Raw genomic sequence first — 15,857 nt, 5'->3', positions numbered from 1 at the left:
AAGTGAAATTGGGCACTTTAGAATTAAAAAGTTAATATCTTTAAAGTCTTTCCTTGTTCCTTTTTTCTTTTACAGAAGAGACCAAGCAAGTTTTGAGACTCAGTTTGACGGAGTTCTCATTACCCAAGTTTTACCTGCTGTTTGGCATTAGCAAAGTCAAGTCAGCTGCCGTCATTGCCTTCCGCTCTAGTTACCGGGACAGGTCATTCTCTCCCGGCTCCTATGAAAGGGAGACTTTTGCTTTGACTTCCCTGGAAACAGTCACAGAAGCTTTGTTGGAGATCATGGAGGTACATTAGGCAAAATGATAAGAAGCTGAGATCTTTTTTTTTTTAATCCACTAATACTATAAAGAAGAAATAATAGTTTATTCTGCTGTTCTGTGCTTAATGCTTAAATAAAAACACTCCCATGGAACATGTTTATTGGTAATATGTATGTCATTTATTTAATGACATTATAATGAACATTATTTAAATGTTTCTAAAAACATTTATGTACACAAATATATTTAAGAGTATCCTTTTTTTAAGGCATGTATGAGAGATATTCCAACATGCAAGTGGCTGGACCAGTGGACAGAACTAGCTCAAAGGTAGGTCCCAAATAAATTTAAGTTGCAAAAGTATGTGTATTGTTGAAAAGATAAATACTACTGCATAATCAGTATTTAAATTAATTATTTAGTATATATAAACACAAAGGTTTTTCCTGAACTCTTTGGACTTTTTAATTGCAGATTTGCATTCCAGTATAATCCATCACTGCAACCAAGAGCTCTTGTTGTCTTTGGCTGTATTAGCAAACGTGTGTCTCATGGGCAGATAAAGCAGATTATCCGTATTCTTAGCAAGGTACATCTCCCTCCTTTCCTCCCTCTCAAATATTTGTGGTTCTCAAGTTGTAAAGCATACTTGTGTTTTTCTAAGGGACATCTAAATTTGAAGTTAATAAAATGTTGCTTGTATGTTGCTTGTTAAACCTTTAAACAACAGATGGAATTATTTTCTTTATCGTAATTTTTGAAGTAAAGAACCCTCTAAAGAAGGTATCTTAAAAGAAAGTATGTATTGTCTCTTTTGCTAAGAAGATACTCTTAGTATTTTATCAGTTTTCAAAGCGTTTATATGGTAAAACTAGCCTTATATAAAATTATATAATATGTAACTAATATAATAATGCATAATGTGTATTGTGTTATAATAGAGAAATACTTAAAAATGAAAACCCAAATGACCTATTTACCAAGAACACCATAGCATTGGAAATGATTCTAGCACTTACTAAATAAGGAATTGTTCCTGAACTGATTGTGAGATTTAGTTTAGGAGTTAATGTTTTATTTCAATGAAAGTAAAATAAAAAATTCTGTTTCCCTAAAAGGCACTTGAGAGTTGCTTAAAAGGACCTGATACTTACAACAGTCAAGTTCTGATAGAAGCCACAGTAATAGCACTAACCAAGTTACAACCACTTCTTAATAAGGTAATTATTATATAGACATGAGTACATTCATTTTGGGCGTCAGTCTTAAATGTTATTTTATTTTGTGTCAAAGAATTCAGAAAGTAAGTGGGACTGAGAAGAAGTTATAAAGAAAAAGCTGAAATTAAAGTAGAACTGCCTTGTCTTTAAATTTAGTTGTTTGAAGAATTTACATTAGAGGAAGAATAAGTATGGAGAGTGTATGTTCTCAAGAGCTTGTAAGATTTTGTCTCATCAGTGTAAAAAGGAAAAATAGGTATATATTCTTAATTCTTTAATCCAGTAAGTAGTAACTGAGCATCTGCTATGTGCCAAGTACCATTTTAGGTGCTAGAGATGTAGTACCTGAACAAAACTAATGAAACATCCTGCCCTCATGGAGCTTATGTTCTTGGGGTGAGTGTGGGAGTTGGAAAGTGAATAGGTAATAAACAAAGTAAGTAAAATACATAGTATTGCTAGTTCATGATCGTTACTGTGGAGAAATGTAAAGCTGGGGGAAGTATACCGGGTCATTAAGAGAGCTTGGGCGCTAAATGAAGATGATATTTAAAAGGAATAAAATGATGCAGCCACTGTTTTTGGATGGTCTGAGCTCATCTCAGCTTTGTGACCAGTTAGGTTAAATGACCTGCTCATTTCCAAATTGATAAAATGAGTAAACTAGACTAGATGACGGCAGAGTATTATTTTCCAACTCTGAAGTTATGTAATTATGTGAATTGAATACAAAGATATGTCAGATGAGGGAGATTACAGAGAAATAAATACCTGTATGTTCCTCGTATTGAGTTACAGGTTCTACAGACATATCTTCTAATCCTAAATTGCACAAAACGGTTCTCTTATCCTCATCTTAGAAGTTAAAATGAGGCTCAGAAAGGCTAAGTGACTTGCCCAAAGTCACATACCTAATAAGACAGAGCCATGATTCTCTGCCAAGGCTGTCTGACCCTAAAGTCTGTGTATTTTCCCATTTACCACACTGCTGAAGAAGAGTTCCCCAAAATACATTAACTCAGAACAGCAAGAGATATTATATTGGTAAGGGTGAGAAGAAAGTTAAAAGGGTAGTCTAAACTAAAGTTAAAGAGATAAGTGTGATTTAGTGTAGAGAAAGGGGAAAAGCCTTGCACAGCAAATGTACAGAAGGGGGATCGTACAGGAATGCTGGGATAACAAAGGGATGGTGGGTAGACCATTCTAGTAGTAGGGAGAAACTTTGCAGGAGAATAGTGAGATGGAAGATTGTAAAGATTGGTTAGAACTAATCTAACATTCAAGATTCTTCAGAAAGGAGTTTGGAAATGTACCTATATGTTTTCAAGCAGATGAGTAGTATGACAAAAGGAAGACATAGAACAGTCCTTCTGGCAGTAGTGTGCACAGCAGATTGGAGTAGAGGGAGCCCGGAGGCAAAAAGAATCCACATTTAAAATAAGGAAGGTTGGGCGCCTGGGTGGCTCAGTCAGTTAAGCATCTGCCTTCGGCTCAGGTCATGATCCCAGGGTCCTGGGATCGAGCCCCGCATTGGGCTCCCTGCTCGGCAGGAAGCCTGCTTCTCCCTCTCCCACTCCCCCTGCTTGTGTTCCCTCTCTCGCTGTCTCTGTCTCTCTCTCTCTCAAATAAAATCTAAAAAATAAAAAATAAAAATAAAATAAGGAAGGTTGGTATAGAATAGTGTCATTAGCAGTAGGCAAATACAGAAGAAGAAACTTATTTTGGAAAAATTAATAAGACTTGGTGACTGGAATTTGGAATCAAAGAACAGGGAGAAATCAAAGGAGATGCTCATGTTCTCAGCCTGGCTAACAGTGTCTTTAGTTATACATGTGGAATAGATGAAGAGCTTACCTATATATTTAATTTCTCCAAAAGAGAAAGCATGCGTAATTTAGGGGATAATGTGCTTTGTTTTATCCTGTGACGTGTTTGAGCGAGACTCTTGTGGTCCGTCTCACTAATCTGGAATGCGTGACCTCTGCCAGGACTCCCCTCTGCACAAAGCCCTCTTTTGGGTCGCTGTGGCTGTGCTACAGCTCGACGAGGTCAACTTGTATTCAGCAGGCACCGCACTTCTGGAACAGAACCTGCACACCTTAGACAGTCTGCGGGTATTCAACGACAAGGTAAGCAAGCTTTCAGTTGGCATTCCTAGAGTCTGCACATTTAGGATTCCTCTCTCTTTTATTGTTGTTGGCCTTTTAAAATCAGAAGAGGTCCATAACTTCAATATGTATTTCTGTAATGCAACTTATTGTGAGTATACTTCCTTAACAGCTCATAAAAAAACTATTTAAACTTTTTTTTTTTAAGATTTTTATTTATTTGACAGAGGGACACAGCAAGAGAGGGAACACAAGGTGGGGGGCGGGGGGAGAGGGAGAAGCAGGCTTCCCCCCCGAGCAGGGAGCCCGACGCGGGGCTCGATCCCAGACCCTGGGACCATGACCTGAGCCGAAGGCAGACGCTGAACTGACTGAGCCACCCAGGCGCCCCTGAACTTTTCTGTGTAAAAATAGTAGGAAATAGTACTCACTCAATACTGGTAAACAAAATAGGGATAAAAAATACTGAGTAGCAATAGTAGCTACTATGCTAAGCCCTGTGCTATGCTATGTCACACTATGCACTGTACAGTCATTATTTGTGATTTCATAATCCAAAGGTAAAGGTTAGCATTTTCTACCCTCCATTTCACATATGAAGAAATAATCTAAAAATAAGCTTATTTTTATTGAATAATGGTACTTAATGAGAAAATAGGTTGGAGAGTCTAAAGGAAACTTTTGGGTACTTAATTGTACTAGGTTTTTGTTTTGCCTAATCCCACTTTGAAACACCATTAGCACCCTTCTTAACATTTATCAGCCTTGACTGAGGTTGGATTTTGGTGTACAGAGTATGGAGAAGGGGACATAACAGTATGAAATGATGTTCTTTTTGTCTTTGGAGAAAAATGGGAAGAGTCTAGGGGAAAAGTGAGAAATTTTTTTTTAACGATAGGTGTTTATAACAAGAGATATACTTGAAGTGAGCTTGATCAAAGCTGTGGATAGAAAAAAAGAGAATAGGAGCATGGTTTTAAGTGTGAAGAGACCTGGGCTATATACTATTTGATTAGTCTGCCAGTTGTGGTGTAGACTTGAAATAGCTACCTTGAAGTTTATCCATTAGGCCTCCATTTTACAAAGTAGAAAGGAACAAAGTTAAATAACTTGTCCATATTTGTACATTTGATTTGGGACTAGAGCCCCTCCTTCCTAATCCGCGTTGCTCTTTTCTGGGGTTGTCTTGGGACAGTGGTGGTCAGAGAGATAGCTAGATATTGGCTGTTTATATGGATATAAAAATATTTGTAAATGAAATGTTTGTCTAGGAGTATCTGCCTTGGTATTTTCATTGCCAGAACAGCCCCATAGCAGGAGCTAATACTGACTTCAGTGCCCCAAGAATACTAGGAATCAGAGTTAATAAAGCCTATTAAAAGTCACCAGGATGTAAGATGAATAAGGTCTGAGGATCTGATGTATAACATGGTGACTATAGTTGGTAACATTGTAGCGTATAATTGAAATTTGCTAAGAGAGTAGAACTTTAAGTTCTATATTTAATGATTTAATGTTCTTACCAAAAGTGGGAGTGGGGGTAGCTGTAAATATATGAGGTGATGGATGTGTTCATTGTCTTGATGGGGTAAATTGTTTCACAATGTATATGTATATCAAATCATCATGTTGTACGCTTTAAATATCTTAGAATTTTATGTCAGTTATTATACCTCATTAAAGCTGGAAAAAATAAATTGTACGTATAGCAGGTTAATAGGTAATCCTACTTTATATAGTATTCTGCAATTTGCATTTTAAAAATATAAAGTGAACATCTTTGTAAGCATACTCATATATACATATATACACACATATACAGGTGTGCATGAGCAAGTGATTCTTTCTCATGGCTGCAGAGTATTTTACATTATGCATGAGCCACAATTTTTCAACCATTTGCCTATTGATGAACAACTGATTTGTTTCTGTCTTCTTTTCTGATTTAAACAGTGCTATTCTAAACATCTCTCTACATTTATTTTAAATGGTCATGTTTTTCTTTCTTTGAGATATAAATCTAGATAACCTGAGCTCAGGCTCTAAACACCTTCAGTTGTTTGCTTTTAAAAATCTCTGTTCGGGGCACCTGGGTGGCTCAGTCGTTAAGCATCTGCCTTCAGCCCAGGTCATGTTCCCAGGGTCCTGGCATCGAGCCCCGCATCGGGCTCCCCTGCTCCGTGGGAAGCCTGCTTCTCCCTCTCTCACTCCCCCAGCTTGTGTTCCCTCTCTCGCTGTGTCTCTCTGTCAAATAAATAAATAAAATCTTAAAAAAAAAAAAATCTCTGTTCATGAGGGAATTACTGGGCTTTTTTTTAAAAAATGCAAATTCCTGGGCTTTACCCAGTGACCTTAGAGCAGGTATTCATCTTCAGTGACTTTAAAGCAGATACTCCTGGAGCCACACTTCAGGAAACATTGTTAAAATCTTAATTATCTTAGGTAAGTTGTACGGCACTTTTAAGTTTTGATTTCCTTGTTTTCCCACAGTAGAATGTAAAATCCACCAGGGTGAATACTTTTTGTCCCTTTAGTTCACTGATTGATGTTCAGAGCCTAGAACCATGCCTGGCACATCAAAAACACATAATAAGTACTTGATAAGTAAAAGAATGAATGAATAAATCTGTAAAATGGAGCTAATATTGACTGCATAGGATTGCTTTACATTTAGTAATGTATCTAACATTATTGTATACTGCAGGCACTCAGTAAATATGAACTCTCTTTGTTTTCTTGAATTTTCAGTCATAGTATACAAAATGCCCCCTACAATTCAATGGATGGTCTTATTTAAAACAATAATTATAATTTTTTTCTTTTTTTAAATTTTATTTTATTATTTATATAATTATTATTAATTATATGTATAATAATATAATTATTATTAATTATAAATATTTTATTATTATGGTATGTATTACCATACATCATTAATTTTTGATATAGTGATTCACACTTCATTGTTTTCGTATAAATAACACCCAGTGCTCCATGAATCATGGAGCACTGGGTGTTATACGAAAACAATAATTATAAATTTTAAGTCACCAGGATATAAATTGATAGTCATTTGTTTTTCATCATAATTCAAAGATATTTTGTCTTCTGTCATCTTATTATTTATATATGCTTGATTGTCTTACACTAATTTATTTGTAGTATCTTAAATGTTCTATGGTTTTCTGTAGTCATCTGAAAATAATTTCTCTCCATTTGAAAGGGTTACTTAATTTGACATAGCTATGAACACAATCAAAAACCAATAAGTAATCCTTTAAGGAAAGTTCCTGTGTGACCCCCATCAACCATATTCTGATTGTCTTCAATAGAGTCCAGAGGAAGTATTTATGGCAATCCGGAATCCTCTTGAATGGCACTGCAAGCAAATGGATCATTTTGTTGGACTCAATTTCAACTCTAACTTTAACTTCGCACTGGTTGGACACCTCTTAAAAGGTAGAGGCCTTGTGTCAGAATATTTTTTATGAAATGATATCAGGAAGCCAGAAGTAACTAAAATAATTTGTTATTTGAAATAAGTTGAAATAAGTTGGCTCATATGTCTTACTTTTTTTTTTTTTTTTAGATTATTTGAGAGAGAGCGAGCTCAAGGGGAGAGGGTGGGAGGGGAGGGGGAGAGAGAGAGAATCTCAAACCGACTTCCCGCTGAGCATGGAGCCCAGTGTGGGGCTCAATCCCACAAACCTGAGGTCATGACCTGAGTTGAAACCAGGAGTCGGACGCTCAACCAACTCAGCCACACAGGCACCCCTCATATATCTTACTTTAAATGCAGATATATCTGTCTTATTGAACTATGTTTTATTCAGTATGTATTTTAATAGAGCCTAATCACTGTATCAAATATCAGATTTCCTTTAAAATGCAAAAGAGTTGATTCTTGAAATAATCCTAAATACCGGACTTTCTAATAGCTGTATTATTTATTAACACTAAGTATCTTTTTGAATATTTAAAATAAGACAGACTGCAAATCAATAAATGATGTTACATGGGTAACATGTTAGAATGTGATATCTTAGAGATTTGATCACAGATTTTCTTCAACTTGTTTCTAAGGTATTGTTGTTCAGCCGCATTGTAATATACCATAGCACCTCACCTTTCTGGCACCCCACCCTCACCCCTCCAAATTTCTGAATTGCTGATAGCAGTGGTCTCCTAGTCCTCAGAGCCAGCTCGTTCACTGCCTCTCCTGGCTTTACTCCCCATTGCTGACTTCACTGTATGCTAGCTTTGGTTTATTAACATGGAACTGGCATGGCCAGAGGCTACAGTTAAGAGGAACAGTTCATAGTGGTAAGTCAGAGACAAAGGCAGTGGAGAGTAAAGCTTGGGATGAGGAGCTGGCATGAACCAGTAGTCTTAAGCAGCACTGGCTTTGGCCACGATTAGAGACTCAAGCTCTAGCTTGAGTCTGCAGTTTTGTAAATCAATGTAAATGATTCTTAGGCTCGAGGGATCATGGAGGTTCCCCAGTTTTTACCTGACAGATGTACATACACCCACTACTGTGAATGTAAACATTTGATTTCTTTACCTTATGAAATTTCTGCAAAAATATTAATAGTTTTAATCTCTAAAGTGAATAGGGATTGCTCAAAACATATTACACTTATGACAGGATACCAAAAAGAAGGGTTGCACGAGGCTGACAAAGTGCTGATTCTGTATTTCTAAGAGTACCAGATATTTTCAGAGTACAAATCCCCTACTTTAAAATGGAGTAGCACTGGGGCGCCAGGGTGGCTTGGTTGGTTAGGCGTCTGCCTTCAGCTCAGGTCATGATCCCAGGTCCTGGGATCGAGCCCTGCATCGGGCTCCCTGCTCCACGGGGAGTCTGCTTCTCCCTCTCCCACTCTCCCAACCCACTGCCATTTGTGCTCTAGCTGATTCACTCTCTCACTCTCAAATGAATAAATAAAAAAATTTTTTTTGAAATGGAGTAGCACTAATCATTAAAGTCTGTCCAAAGATCAAGCTTACTCTCTGATCAAACCTATTCTTCGGGTTCTGAGAGCATATACATCCTACACTGTTAGATTTTTTCCTTTAATTAAAAAAAGAAAGAATTTTTAAGCAATAGACCCTATTTTCAAAAGCTATCTTAAGGTGACCTCAAATACCTAGATTTTTTTTTTTTAAATTCCTGCACTGCTTTAGGGAATGGAATATCTGAAACTGCATCCATCTTTCCTTATTTTCCTCCCTTAGAGTTCCAGGGGATAGTATTTTCTTCCACATGTGTTTTGTACTTAATCTTTTATGTAATTAATTATTCATGTACTTATGTTTTACCTTCCCAAGTGGCTTTTCTCAGAAGGCAGGAGTTATCCCTTATGTTTCCTTTCCTTGCAGAGTTGCTAGTCAGTAAGAACTCAAGAAATACTTGTGAAAGAATGGATTAACTTCTTGTTTGTTTTTATTTTTCGTAGGGTACAGACATCCTTCACCTGCCATTGTTGCAAGAACAGTCAGAATTTTGCATACACTACTAACTCTGGTTAACAAACATAGAAACTGTGATAAATTTGAGGTGAACACACAGAGCGTGGCTTACTTAGCAGGTAAAGACACAAAGTAGACAAAATTAATCTTACCGCATCTCTATCTAAGGATTGCCAAAATGACACAGATGCCTGTCGGTCCTTCAGCTGGCTGCTTAGCAGGGTAAAGAGCTCACAATCTGGTCCTGTGGTGGTGGTTACAATTTTGAAAGTTTTGCCAAAATATTTTTCCTTATAAAAGAATTTGCATTAGAGTCTAAATGTATTCCCTTTGTCATCTTTGGTCCCTTTGGCACTGCGTGGTTCCCTATGTCATAAAGTCTGAAAACCTCAGCCTAGCATCCTGGGCCCTTCAGCCCCACTCCTAATTCTGCTTTCTTTCCCTAAATTTTGTAAGCCCCATTTTTTATTAACTCTCCAGATGGATGGGCTAGTTTAAGCTCATCTACTTGCCTTTCTGCTTCTTTCATGTGCATTCCTCATGCCATTTGCTTTACCTAGAATGTCTGCCCGGCTTTGTGTTTCTCACTCAGCAACACTTAGCACTTATGTATAATACAGTTCTTGAATGTAGTTGTTCAGTGGAAAGTGCTGATTCCCAGTTTAGCAGACTACAGTTTGTGGCAACTTTTTTGTTTGAATCATTTGACCTTGGGCAAGTCATCTGACATGTCAGAGTATTTTTCCTTATCTTAAAAATGGACCTTATAGTACCTGTCCTGCCTACTTTCTGTATTTGTTGAGATTAAATGTACATTAAAGCACTTGAGAAATAGAAGGTTCTTTTTTAAATCTCCATATATTTCATGTTTACATCTTCCAAAGCACACCATGAACGCTTTAAGGTATGGAAGTCTGTCCTAAGTGGTTTATACCCTTCACATTCTCCAGGGCTCTTTATCTGCATGTCTAATAGCTATTATCCTCTTCAGGAGGTTGTAAGAAATGTATCCTGTTTTAAGTCACCCTTGGAATTTGTTAAATTTTCTAACCTTCCTTCTTTTTCCTTTTAGCCTTACTCACAGTGTCTGAGGAGGTTCGAAGTCGCTGTAGCCTAAAACATAGAAAGTCTCTTCTTCTTACTGATATTTCAATGGAAAATGTTCCTATGGATACATATCCCATTCATCATGGCGACCCTAGCTATAGGTCAGTGGCCTTCTTCTCCTGTGATTACATAATTATAATCAGGTTTCAGTTTTCCATGCTAGCAGAGGCAAGCAGCAACGGTAGTCCAGAAGGTAATATATAGGGGGAAAGATAATCTAGGAAGAGTATATAAATCAAAACCCTTCTTATAAATGTACAGTGTTCTATGTGGATTAGTAGTAGGACAATTCCTCTAAGCTAATCATTCTGTTAACATTAGTTTGCCTGTTTTAAGCACAAACCAGTTGAGTAATGAAAAGAGATGATCTTGAAATCACTGGGTTGCAAGAAAGGTCCTAGGAAAAACTCCCATGCAATATGAGCAACATCACATGCTAAATGACGGAAAGCTAAGCTGTACAGATTTGTGCAAAGATACGCATGCCACCACATTTGTTGCATTTACTTTTATCACACTAAAGTTATTTCAGAGTTTTCTAGAGTACACATTTAGATGATTAGATAGTCACATTATGTCCACTGCTGTATGTGGTCTTGGGTAGCATATTTTTCACTACAACATGGAGAAATTAAATGAAAATGTCATTATTTTGGAGACTCTCTATATTTTCAAATTAAACAAAAGTATCTAAGTTTCAGGTATAGTGTTGAACATAGGGAAATAATCTTGGATCTGTAAAGCTTATATCATTCAATTTATCAACATCCCACTTTTGGATTAAAAAGCCCTCCACAAATTCCCGCTGAGATTTTAACAAAGTATGCAAAATACCTTTTCCAGGTATACTTGGTTTTCCATAGTCTTATTCTTCGGTCATTCCTTTGGTTATATTTCTTTGAGATATGCCCTTCTTGTTATGAAAAGGAAAAAATGAATTTGCTTGTGTTCCCTTGTCAAAGTATAGTTGATTTTCTTGGTTTTTAAACCAAGAATATAGTTGCCTGTTTAGACTTGATTTCCCCAATTGAAAAATCAGTGCAGTGCAATTCTGCCGTGCGTCGGTGAGTGCCTACTGTGTACAAGATTCATGGCAAGAAAGTAGGTGCTAAGGAGAAAAGTGCTAAAAGAGAATAGTGCTAATTTTTAAGAAAATTTCCCAAATAAATGAGAGAAAGAAGGAAGGAAGAAGGCAATTTCTTAGACATACAGTTTGTACCCTAAAGCCCTTTAAAGTGCAGTTTTAAAAGTAAGTGATTGCTATCATTGTGAAATAGGACAGCCAATTAAGAGGGGCAAACAGTGGTTGTCTTTGTCACCATGTCACTTAATTCTTCTCAATTGTTTAAATCTCTCAGGACACTAAAGGAGAACCAGCCGTGGTCATCTCCCAAAGGTTCTGAAGGGTACCTTGCGGCCACCTATCCAACTGTGGGCCAGACCAGTCCCCGAGCCAGGAAATCCATGAGTCTGGACATGGGGCAGCCTTCTCAGGCCAATACGAAGAAGTTGCTGGGTTAGTTTACCTAAATGATATACAGTTTTTTATACTTATTTTTTTTTAATGGTCAGATACTTTCACTCTTGTAAAATTATTTGAAGCTGTTCAAAATTATCAAAATTTCCCATTTTGATATAGCAAAGCTTTTGATGCCAATTATAAGAGAGTTTGATAGGTCAGTTAAGCCATATCAGTTAAGACAGAGGAATGAAAATGGGATCTTGAAACAACAGTTCTTTTCTGATTCTTCGATTAAATACTGTGGCTGTCCTTGTCCTTCTGTCTTGGCCAAGCAGCAGGGAAATGGGAATAGGAGAGACGTCAGCTACTCACGAGAAAGGAGGCATCTTGCTGCACTCAGGTGCAGGGCTTTAACAATATATTTTCTCAAAAGTACCATCTGAGGGCAGACTACATCAATACGCTGTGAAGCTGTAATAATACTTTTTGCCATCTTTTCTTTTAAAAGACAATAAAGTCAGATTTTTTTGATTAGTGTATTTTTTTATCTCTATAAGAAGATATGATTCTTGAAAGTTAAGATTGCTCAGTTACATCAGCGTTTGTCAATGATAAGTACACCTAAAATTCTGTGAGATCCTTTCCCTTTACAAAAATTGGAAGTAAATAATGAGAGAGCTCACTGATCCCACCTCACCACAGAGGGAATGCAAAGGTGCTCTTAGGCAACTTTGGCTAAAGTTCTCATTGTTACTAGAGTACATCGAGATCCATATATCGGTGACCAACACTATGAATGACTCAGTGGGTTTCAGTTATCCATACAAGCATATTTTTATATATCTTTAGGTATTGGGACAATGTCTCTGTTCATAAGGAAAGTAGTGAGCAATGAAGTGTGCAATAAATAACCTGCCAGTAAGCCATGAAAGAAACTGAAACCATGAATGTTAATCGCTGTTACTAGTCACATAGGGTTTCTTTCTGTGTATGCTTTGTCACAAAATAGTCTTTTAGGAGTTTCCTGGTTACTTTGTATTTTGTAGTTATGGATTTTCATGCTAAGGAAGTTAGAAATGAAAAACTAACTTCAGACAGCATGTTCTATTGAATTCGTTCAGCCCATGTGCTAGATGAAAAAATTATGGTCTCTTCCCTGAAGAGCTCATAGTTTGGTGGCTAAGACTTATAATCAGCTGATTACAACAGCATCCATAAGTGCCCTCAAAGTAGCATGTCTTGTTGAGGGGAACCCGAGGATCTGGGGAAATTAGGAAAAGCTGCAGAGAGGTGGTAACATTTGAACTGAGTCTTGAAGATTTAATACATGCTTGCCTGACAGACGCAGGATAAGGAAGGCGAGCATGAATAAAGAAAAGTCAGGAAAAGCACCTGTAGGAAACCAGGCTAGCAAAGGATTGGAAGTAGATTGCAGGAGACTTTGTATGCCATGTTCAGAAGCTTAGCTGTCTGTCCAGCAGGGATCGTTAAGTAGGGAAGGAACATTACCAAATTGTGTTTTTAGGCAAGTTTTTCTGGCTCCAGCATGGAGAAATTGAAAGAGATGTTTGGCAAGGGGACCGTATAAGAGATAGAGCATCCAAACAAGAGATGATGTGGACCTCCACTAAGGCGGGAACAATGAGAGAATGGAGAAGAGAAATCAGGTTTGGGGTGATGTGTGAGGTGTAGAGCAGATGGACTTAGTACAAGTCCCAATAATCCATTTTCGGTACTTTATATAGAGAAAGGGATTTCACATAGAGTGATATATGCTAGAGAGACTCAAAGCCAAGTGGAGGTGCTACTGTACTACTTGCCATTTTTAAAGCATCTCTCAGGAGATCTATTATTTAGTACTTTTAGGCATACAAATATTGTTTTCAGAGAGTGAAGAGTTAAAATCAAACTTTGATCTTGCCTAGTTTGGAAAGTTTTCATATGTTAATGACTAACTCTTGCCATGAGCAGAATTTCTTAAATTGAAAAAAAAAAAAAAAGCTGTTCAGACGTAGTTGATCTTTGCTACTGAACAGCGCATGCCCCTGTATTCATCATCAAATATTGTGCTTGATGGTGGAGCTTGGTTTACCTCCAGTGTAATGAATGTGATCTCAGTCTAAATTGGACCAATAAGATACATCCTGTCCTGAGATGCAAAGCCATGGGGCCAAAATTCCTTGACAAGATGGAGAACAAAGGAGAGAAACTCTGCCCCAGGGATATATTTGAGCTTTCTTTGGGTCCTTAAGTGAAAACTTAAACACGTGATGTCCAAACATTTTCTTTTTAGTATAATCCTATTCACAGACACCGTGGTTAATAAACTGCCATATTCTGTAACTTTTGTTTATAGGAACAAGGAAAAGTTTTGATCACTTGATATCAGACACAAAGGCTCCTAAAAGGCAAGAAATGGAATCAGGGATCACAACACCCCCCAAAATGAGGAGAGTAGCAGAAACTGATTATGAAATGGGTGAGAAACAGAGTTAATAATTGATCTAGATCATTGAAAATAAGGTGGGAGAGCCATATTTGCTTTCCAGCCATTTCTTAGAATCTTTAGGATGAAATGTAGACGCATTTGCGCTTTTTCAGAAGATAAGTTGTACAGTCCTTGAAAGTAATCCTGAAACCTGTATAAAAAGTAATCATATATATGATATACAGCATTTTGAACAGCCAGCTAGAACTTTTGTATAGGTGACTATTAATTCTGTATGTTTATGTTGCTGTTTTAAGTGCCTACTAAAAAGCTATTGAATTTTAGAAGTAACATTAAAATATGTTAGGTGAAGTGGTATTTAGTGTATATGTTCGGTTAATACAACTGATCGTCTTAATCCATATCTTACTGCAGAAACTCAGAGGATTTCCTCATCACAACAACACCCGCATTTACGCAAAGTTTCAGTGTCTGAATCAAATGTTCTCTTGGATGAAGAAGTACTTACTGATCCGAAGATCCAAGCACTTCTTCTTACTGTTCTGGTAAAGTTTTTGCCTTTTGGTAGTGGTGCGGGGGAGGGGGGTTGCCCTCAGGTTTGTATTCCAGTATACTCTTAGAAGGCCCTTAAATATTAAAAACATGAAAGGAAGATTGTCGTCTGCTTCTCACCAGAACATATAACAACTCAGCCACAACATAAAATGTGTTTTGTTGACTTTTTTGCCCTTTGGCAGGCTACGCTGGTAAAATACACCACAGACGAGTTTGATCAGCGAATTCTTTATGAGTACTTAGCAGAAGCCAGTGTTGTTTTCCCCAAGGTTTTTCCTGTCGTGTAAGTATCTCCTGTTTGTGTTTAACTTCTGTATCTGTCTTGAAGTCCTATGTTTTATAAAAGCTTAGGAAAAGTATCATCCAATAGTATTCACTGGTTGTGGAGAGGGGAATGTGAGACAGTATGATAGAGGTTTTAGCTTAGAGACAGTGGGTTTAGTGGGGGCTAAGACTAGTTTTGGCCTATTAGGGAAAACATTTTTTTATCTTGTCAATTTTCTTTTTTTTTTTAAAGATTTTATTTATTTTTTTGAGAGAGGAAGAAGGAACACGAGCAGGGGGAGAGACAGAGGGAGGCTCCCCATGGAGCAGCAAGCCCAATGCTGGACTCGATCCCAGGACCCTGAGATCATGACCTGAGTGAAGGCAGACGCTTAACTGACTACTGAGCCACCCAGGAGCCCCTCTTGCTGATTTTCTTAAGTGCTTCATCATAATGAGCATTGTTCATTTCCTCACTTAGGAGCAAACCATTAGACGCTCTATGAACCTGTTTTGGTTTCTTTTTTTGGTAGAGCTTTTGTGTTTATCCACAGCTGAGTGAAAACAAAAAACTTTCGATATAGGAGATGAATTTTTATTCTCGCTTAAGAGCTAAGATCATATTACCCTCAAATTATTCAAATCTCAATAACCCAAAGAAGCTTGGGAAATCCTATTCCTGATCTAGGCCTTCTATGTGGTATCATTATTTCCTTATTTTTGTTTAATCTCACTTTAGAATTTCAGAATTTTATATATTTGGCTCTGGGTTATTTCTATTAATGGAGCACGACCAGGTTAGACATAGTTAGTTTCCTCTTACTTTTGAATTAGATCATATATTCCACCCCTCCACACTAATTTTGCTTTCCTTAATCGATCTGATTCAGCATTTATTAAACATTGATTGATATTAAATTTAGTTTTAACTGCTTGGGCACATACCAACAGTCAG

At 37.2% G+C, this 15,857-nt stretch overlaps 1 protein-coding gene across 5 annotated transcripts in view; it reads left to right on the top strand.

Moving 5' to 3' along the window:
* The window catches only part of NF1 (neurofibromin 1), a 276,151-nt gene that overhangs the window by 242,258 nt on the left and 18,036 nt on the right, over positions 1 to 15,857 (top strand). For 4 of the 5 annotated variants that reach the window (XR_015769362.1, XM_028109129.2, XM_028109131.2 and 1 more), the window contains 12 exons: positions 76 to 290; positions 534 to 595; positions 740 to 854; positions 1,384 to 1,485; positions 3,474 to 3,614; positions 6,926 to 7,052; positions 9,053 to 9,184; positions 10,138 to 10,273; positions 11,531 to 11,688; positions 13,991 to 14,113; positions 14,498 to 14,628; positions 14,821 to 14,921. Coding sequence is in view for 4 of the 5 variants with exons in the window: in XM_028109129.2 (XP_027964930.1) it covers positions 76 to 290; positions 534 to 595; positions 740 to 854; positions 1,384 to 1,485; positions 3,474 to 3,614; positions 6,926 to 7,052; positions 9,053 to 9,184; positions 10,138 to 10,273; positions 11,531 to 11,688; positions 13,991 to 14,113; positions 14,498 to 14,628; positions 14,821 to 14,921 (1,543 nt within the window). In the remaining variant the exon portion in view is untranslated. The remainder of the gene's footprint in view (positions 1 to 75; positions 291 to 533; positions 596 to 739; positions 855 to 1,383; positions 1,486 to 3,473; positions 3,615 to 6,925; positions 7,053 to 9,052; positions 9,185 to 10,137; positions 10,274 to 11,530; positions 11,689 to 13,990; positions 14,114 to 14,497; positions 14,629 to 14,820; positions 14,922 to 15,857) is intronic. The other variant, XM_028109132.2, reaches the window with a different exon arrangement.

Source organism: Eumetopias jubatus, unplaced genomic scaffold (genome assembly GCF_037043125.1).
Source record: "Eumetopias jubatus isolate StellerSeaLion01/CBP00866 unplaced genomic scaffold, mEumJub1_p1.0 scaffold_10, whole genome shotgun sequence".
NCBI lineage: Eukaryota > Metazoa > Chordata > Mammalia > Carnivora > Otariidae > Eumetopias > Eumetopias jubatus.
The sequence above is the reverse complement of the archived record's forward strand: the minus strand, read 5'-3'. Positions and strand labels throughout refer to the sequence as shown.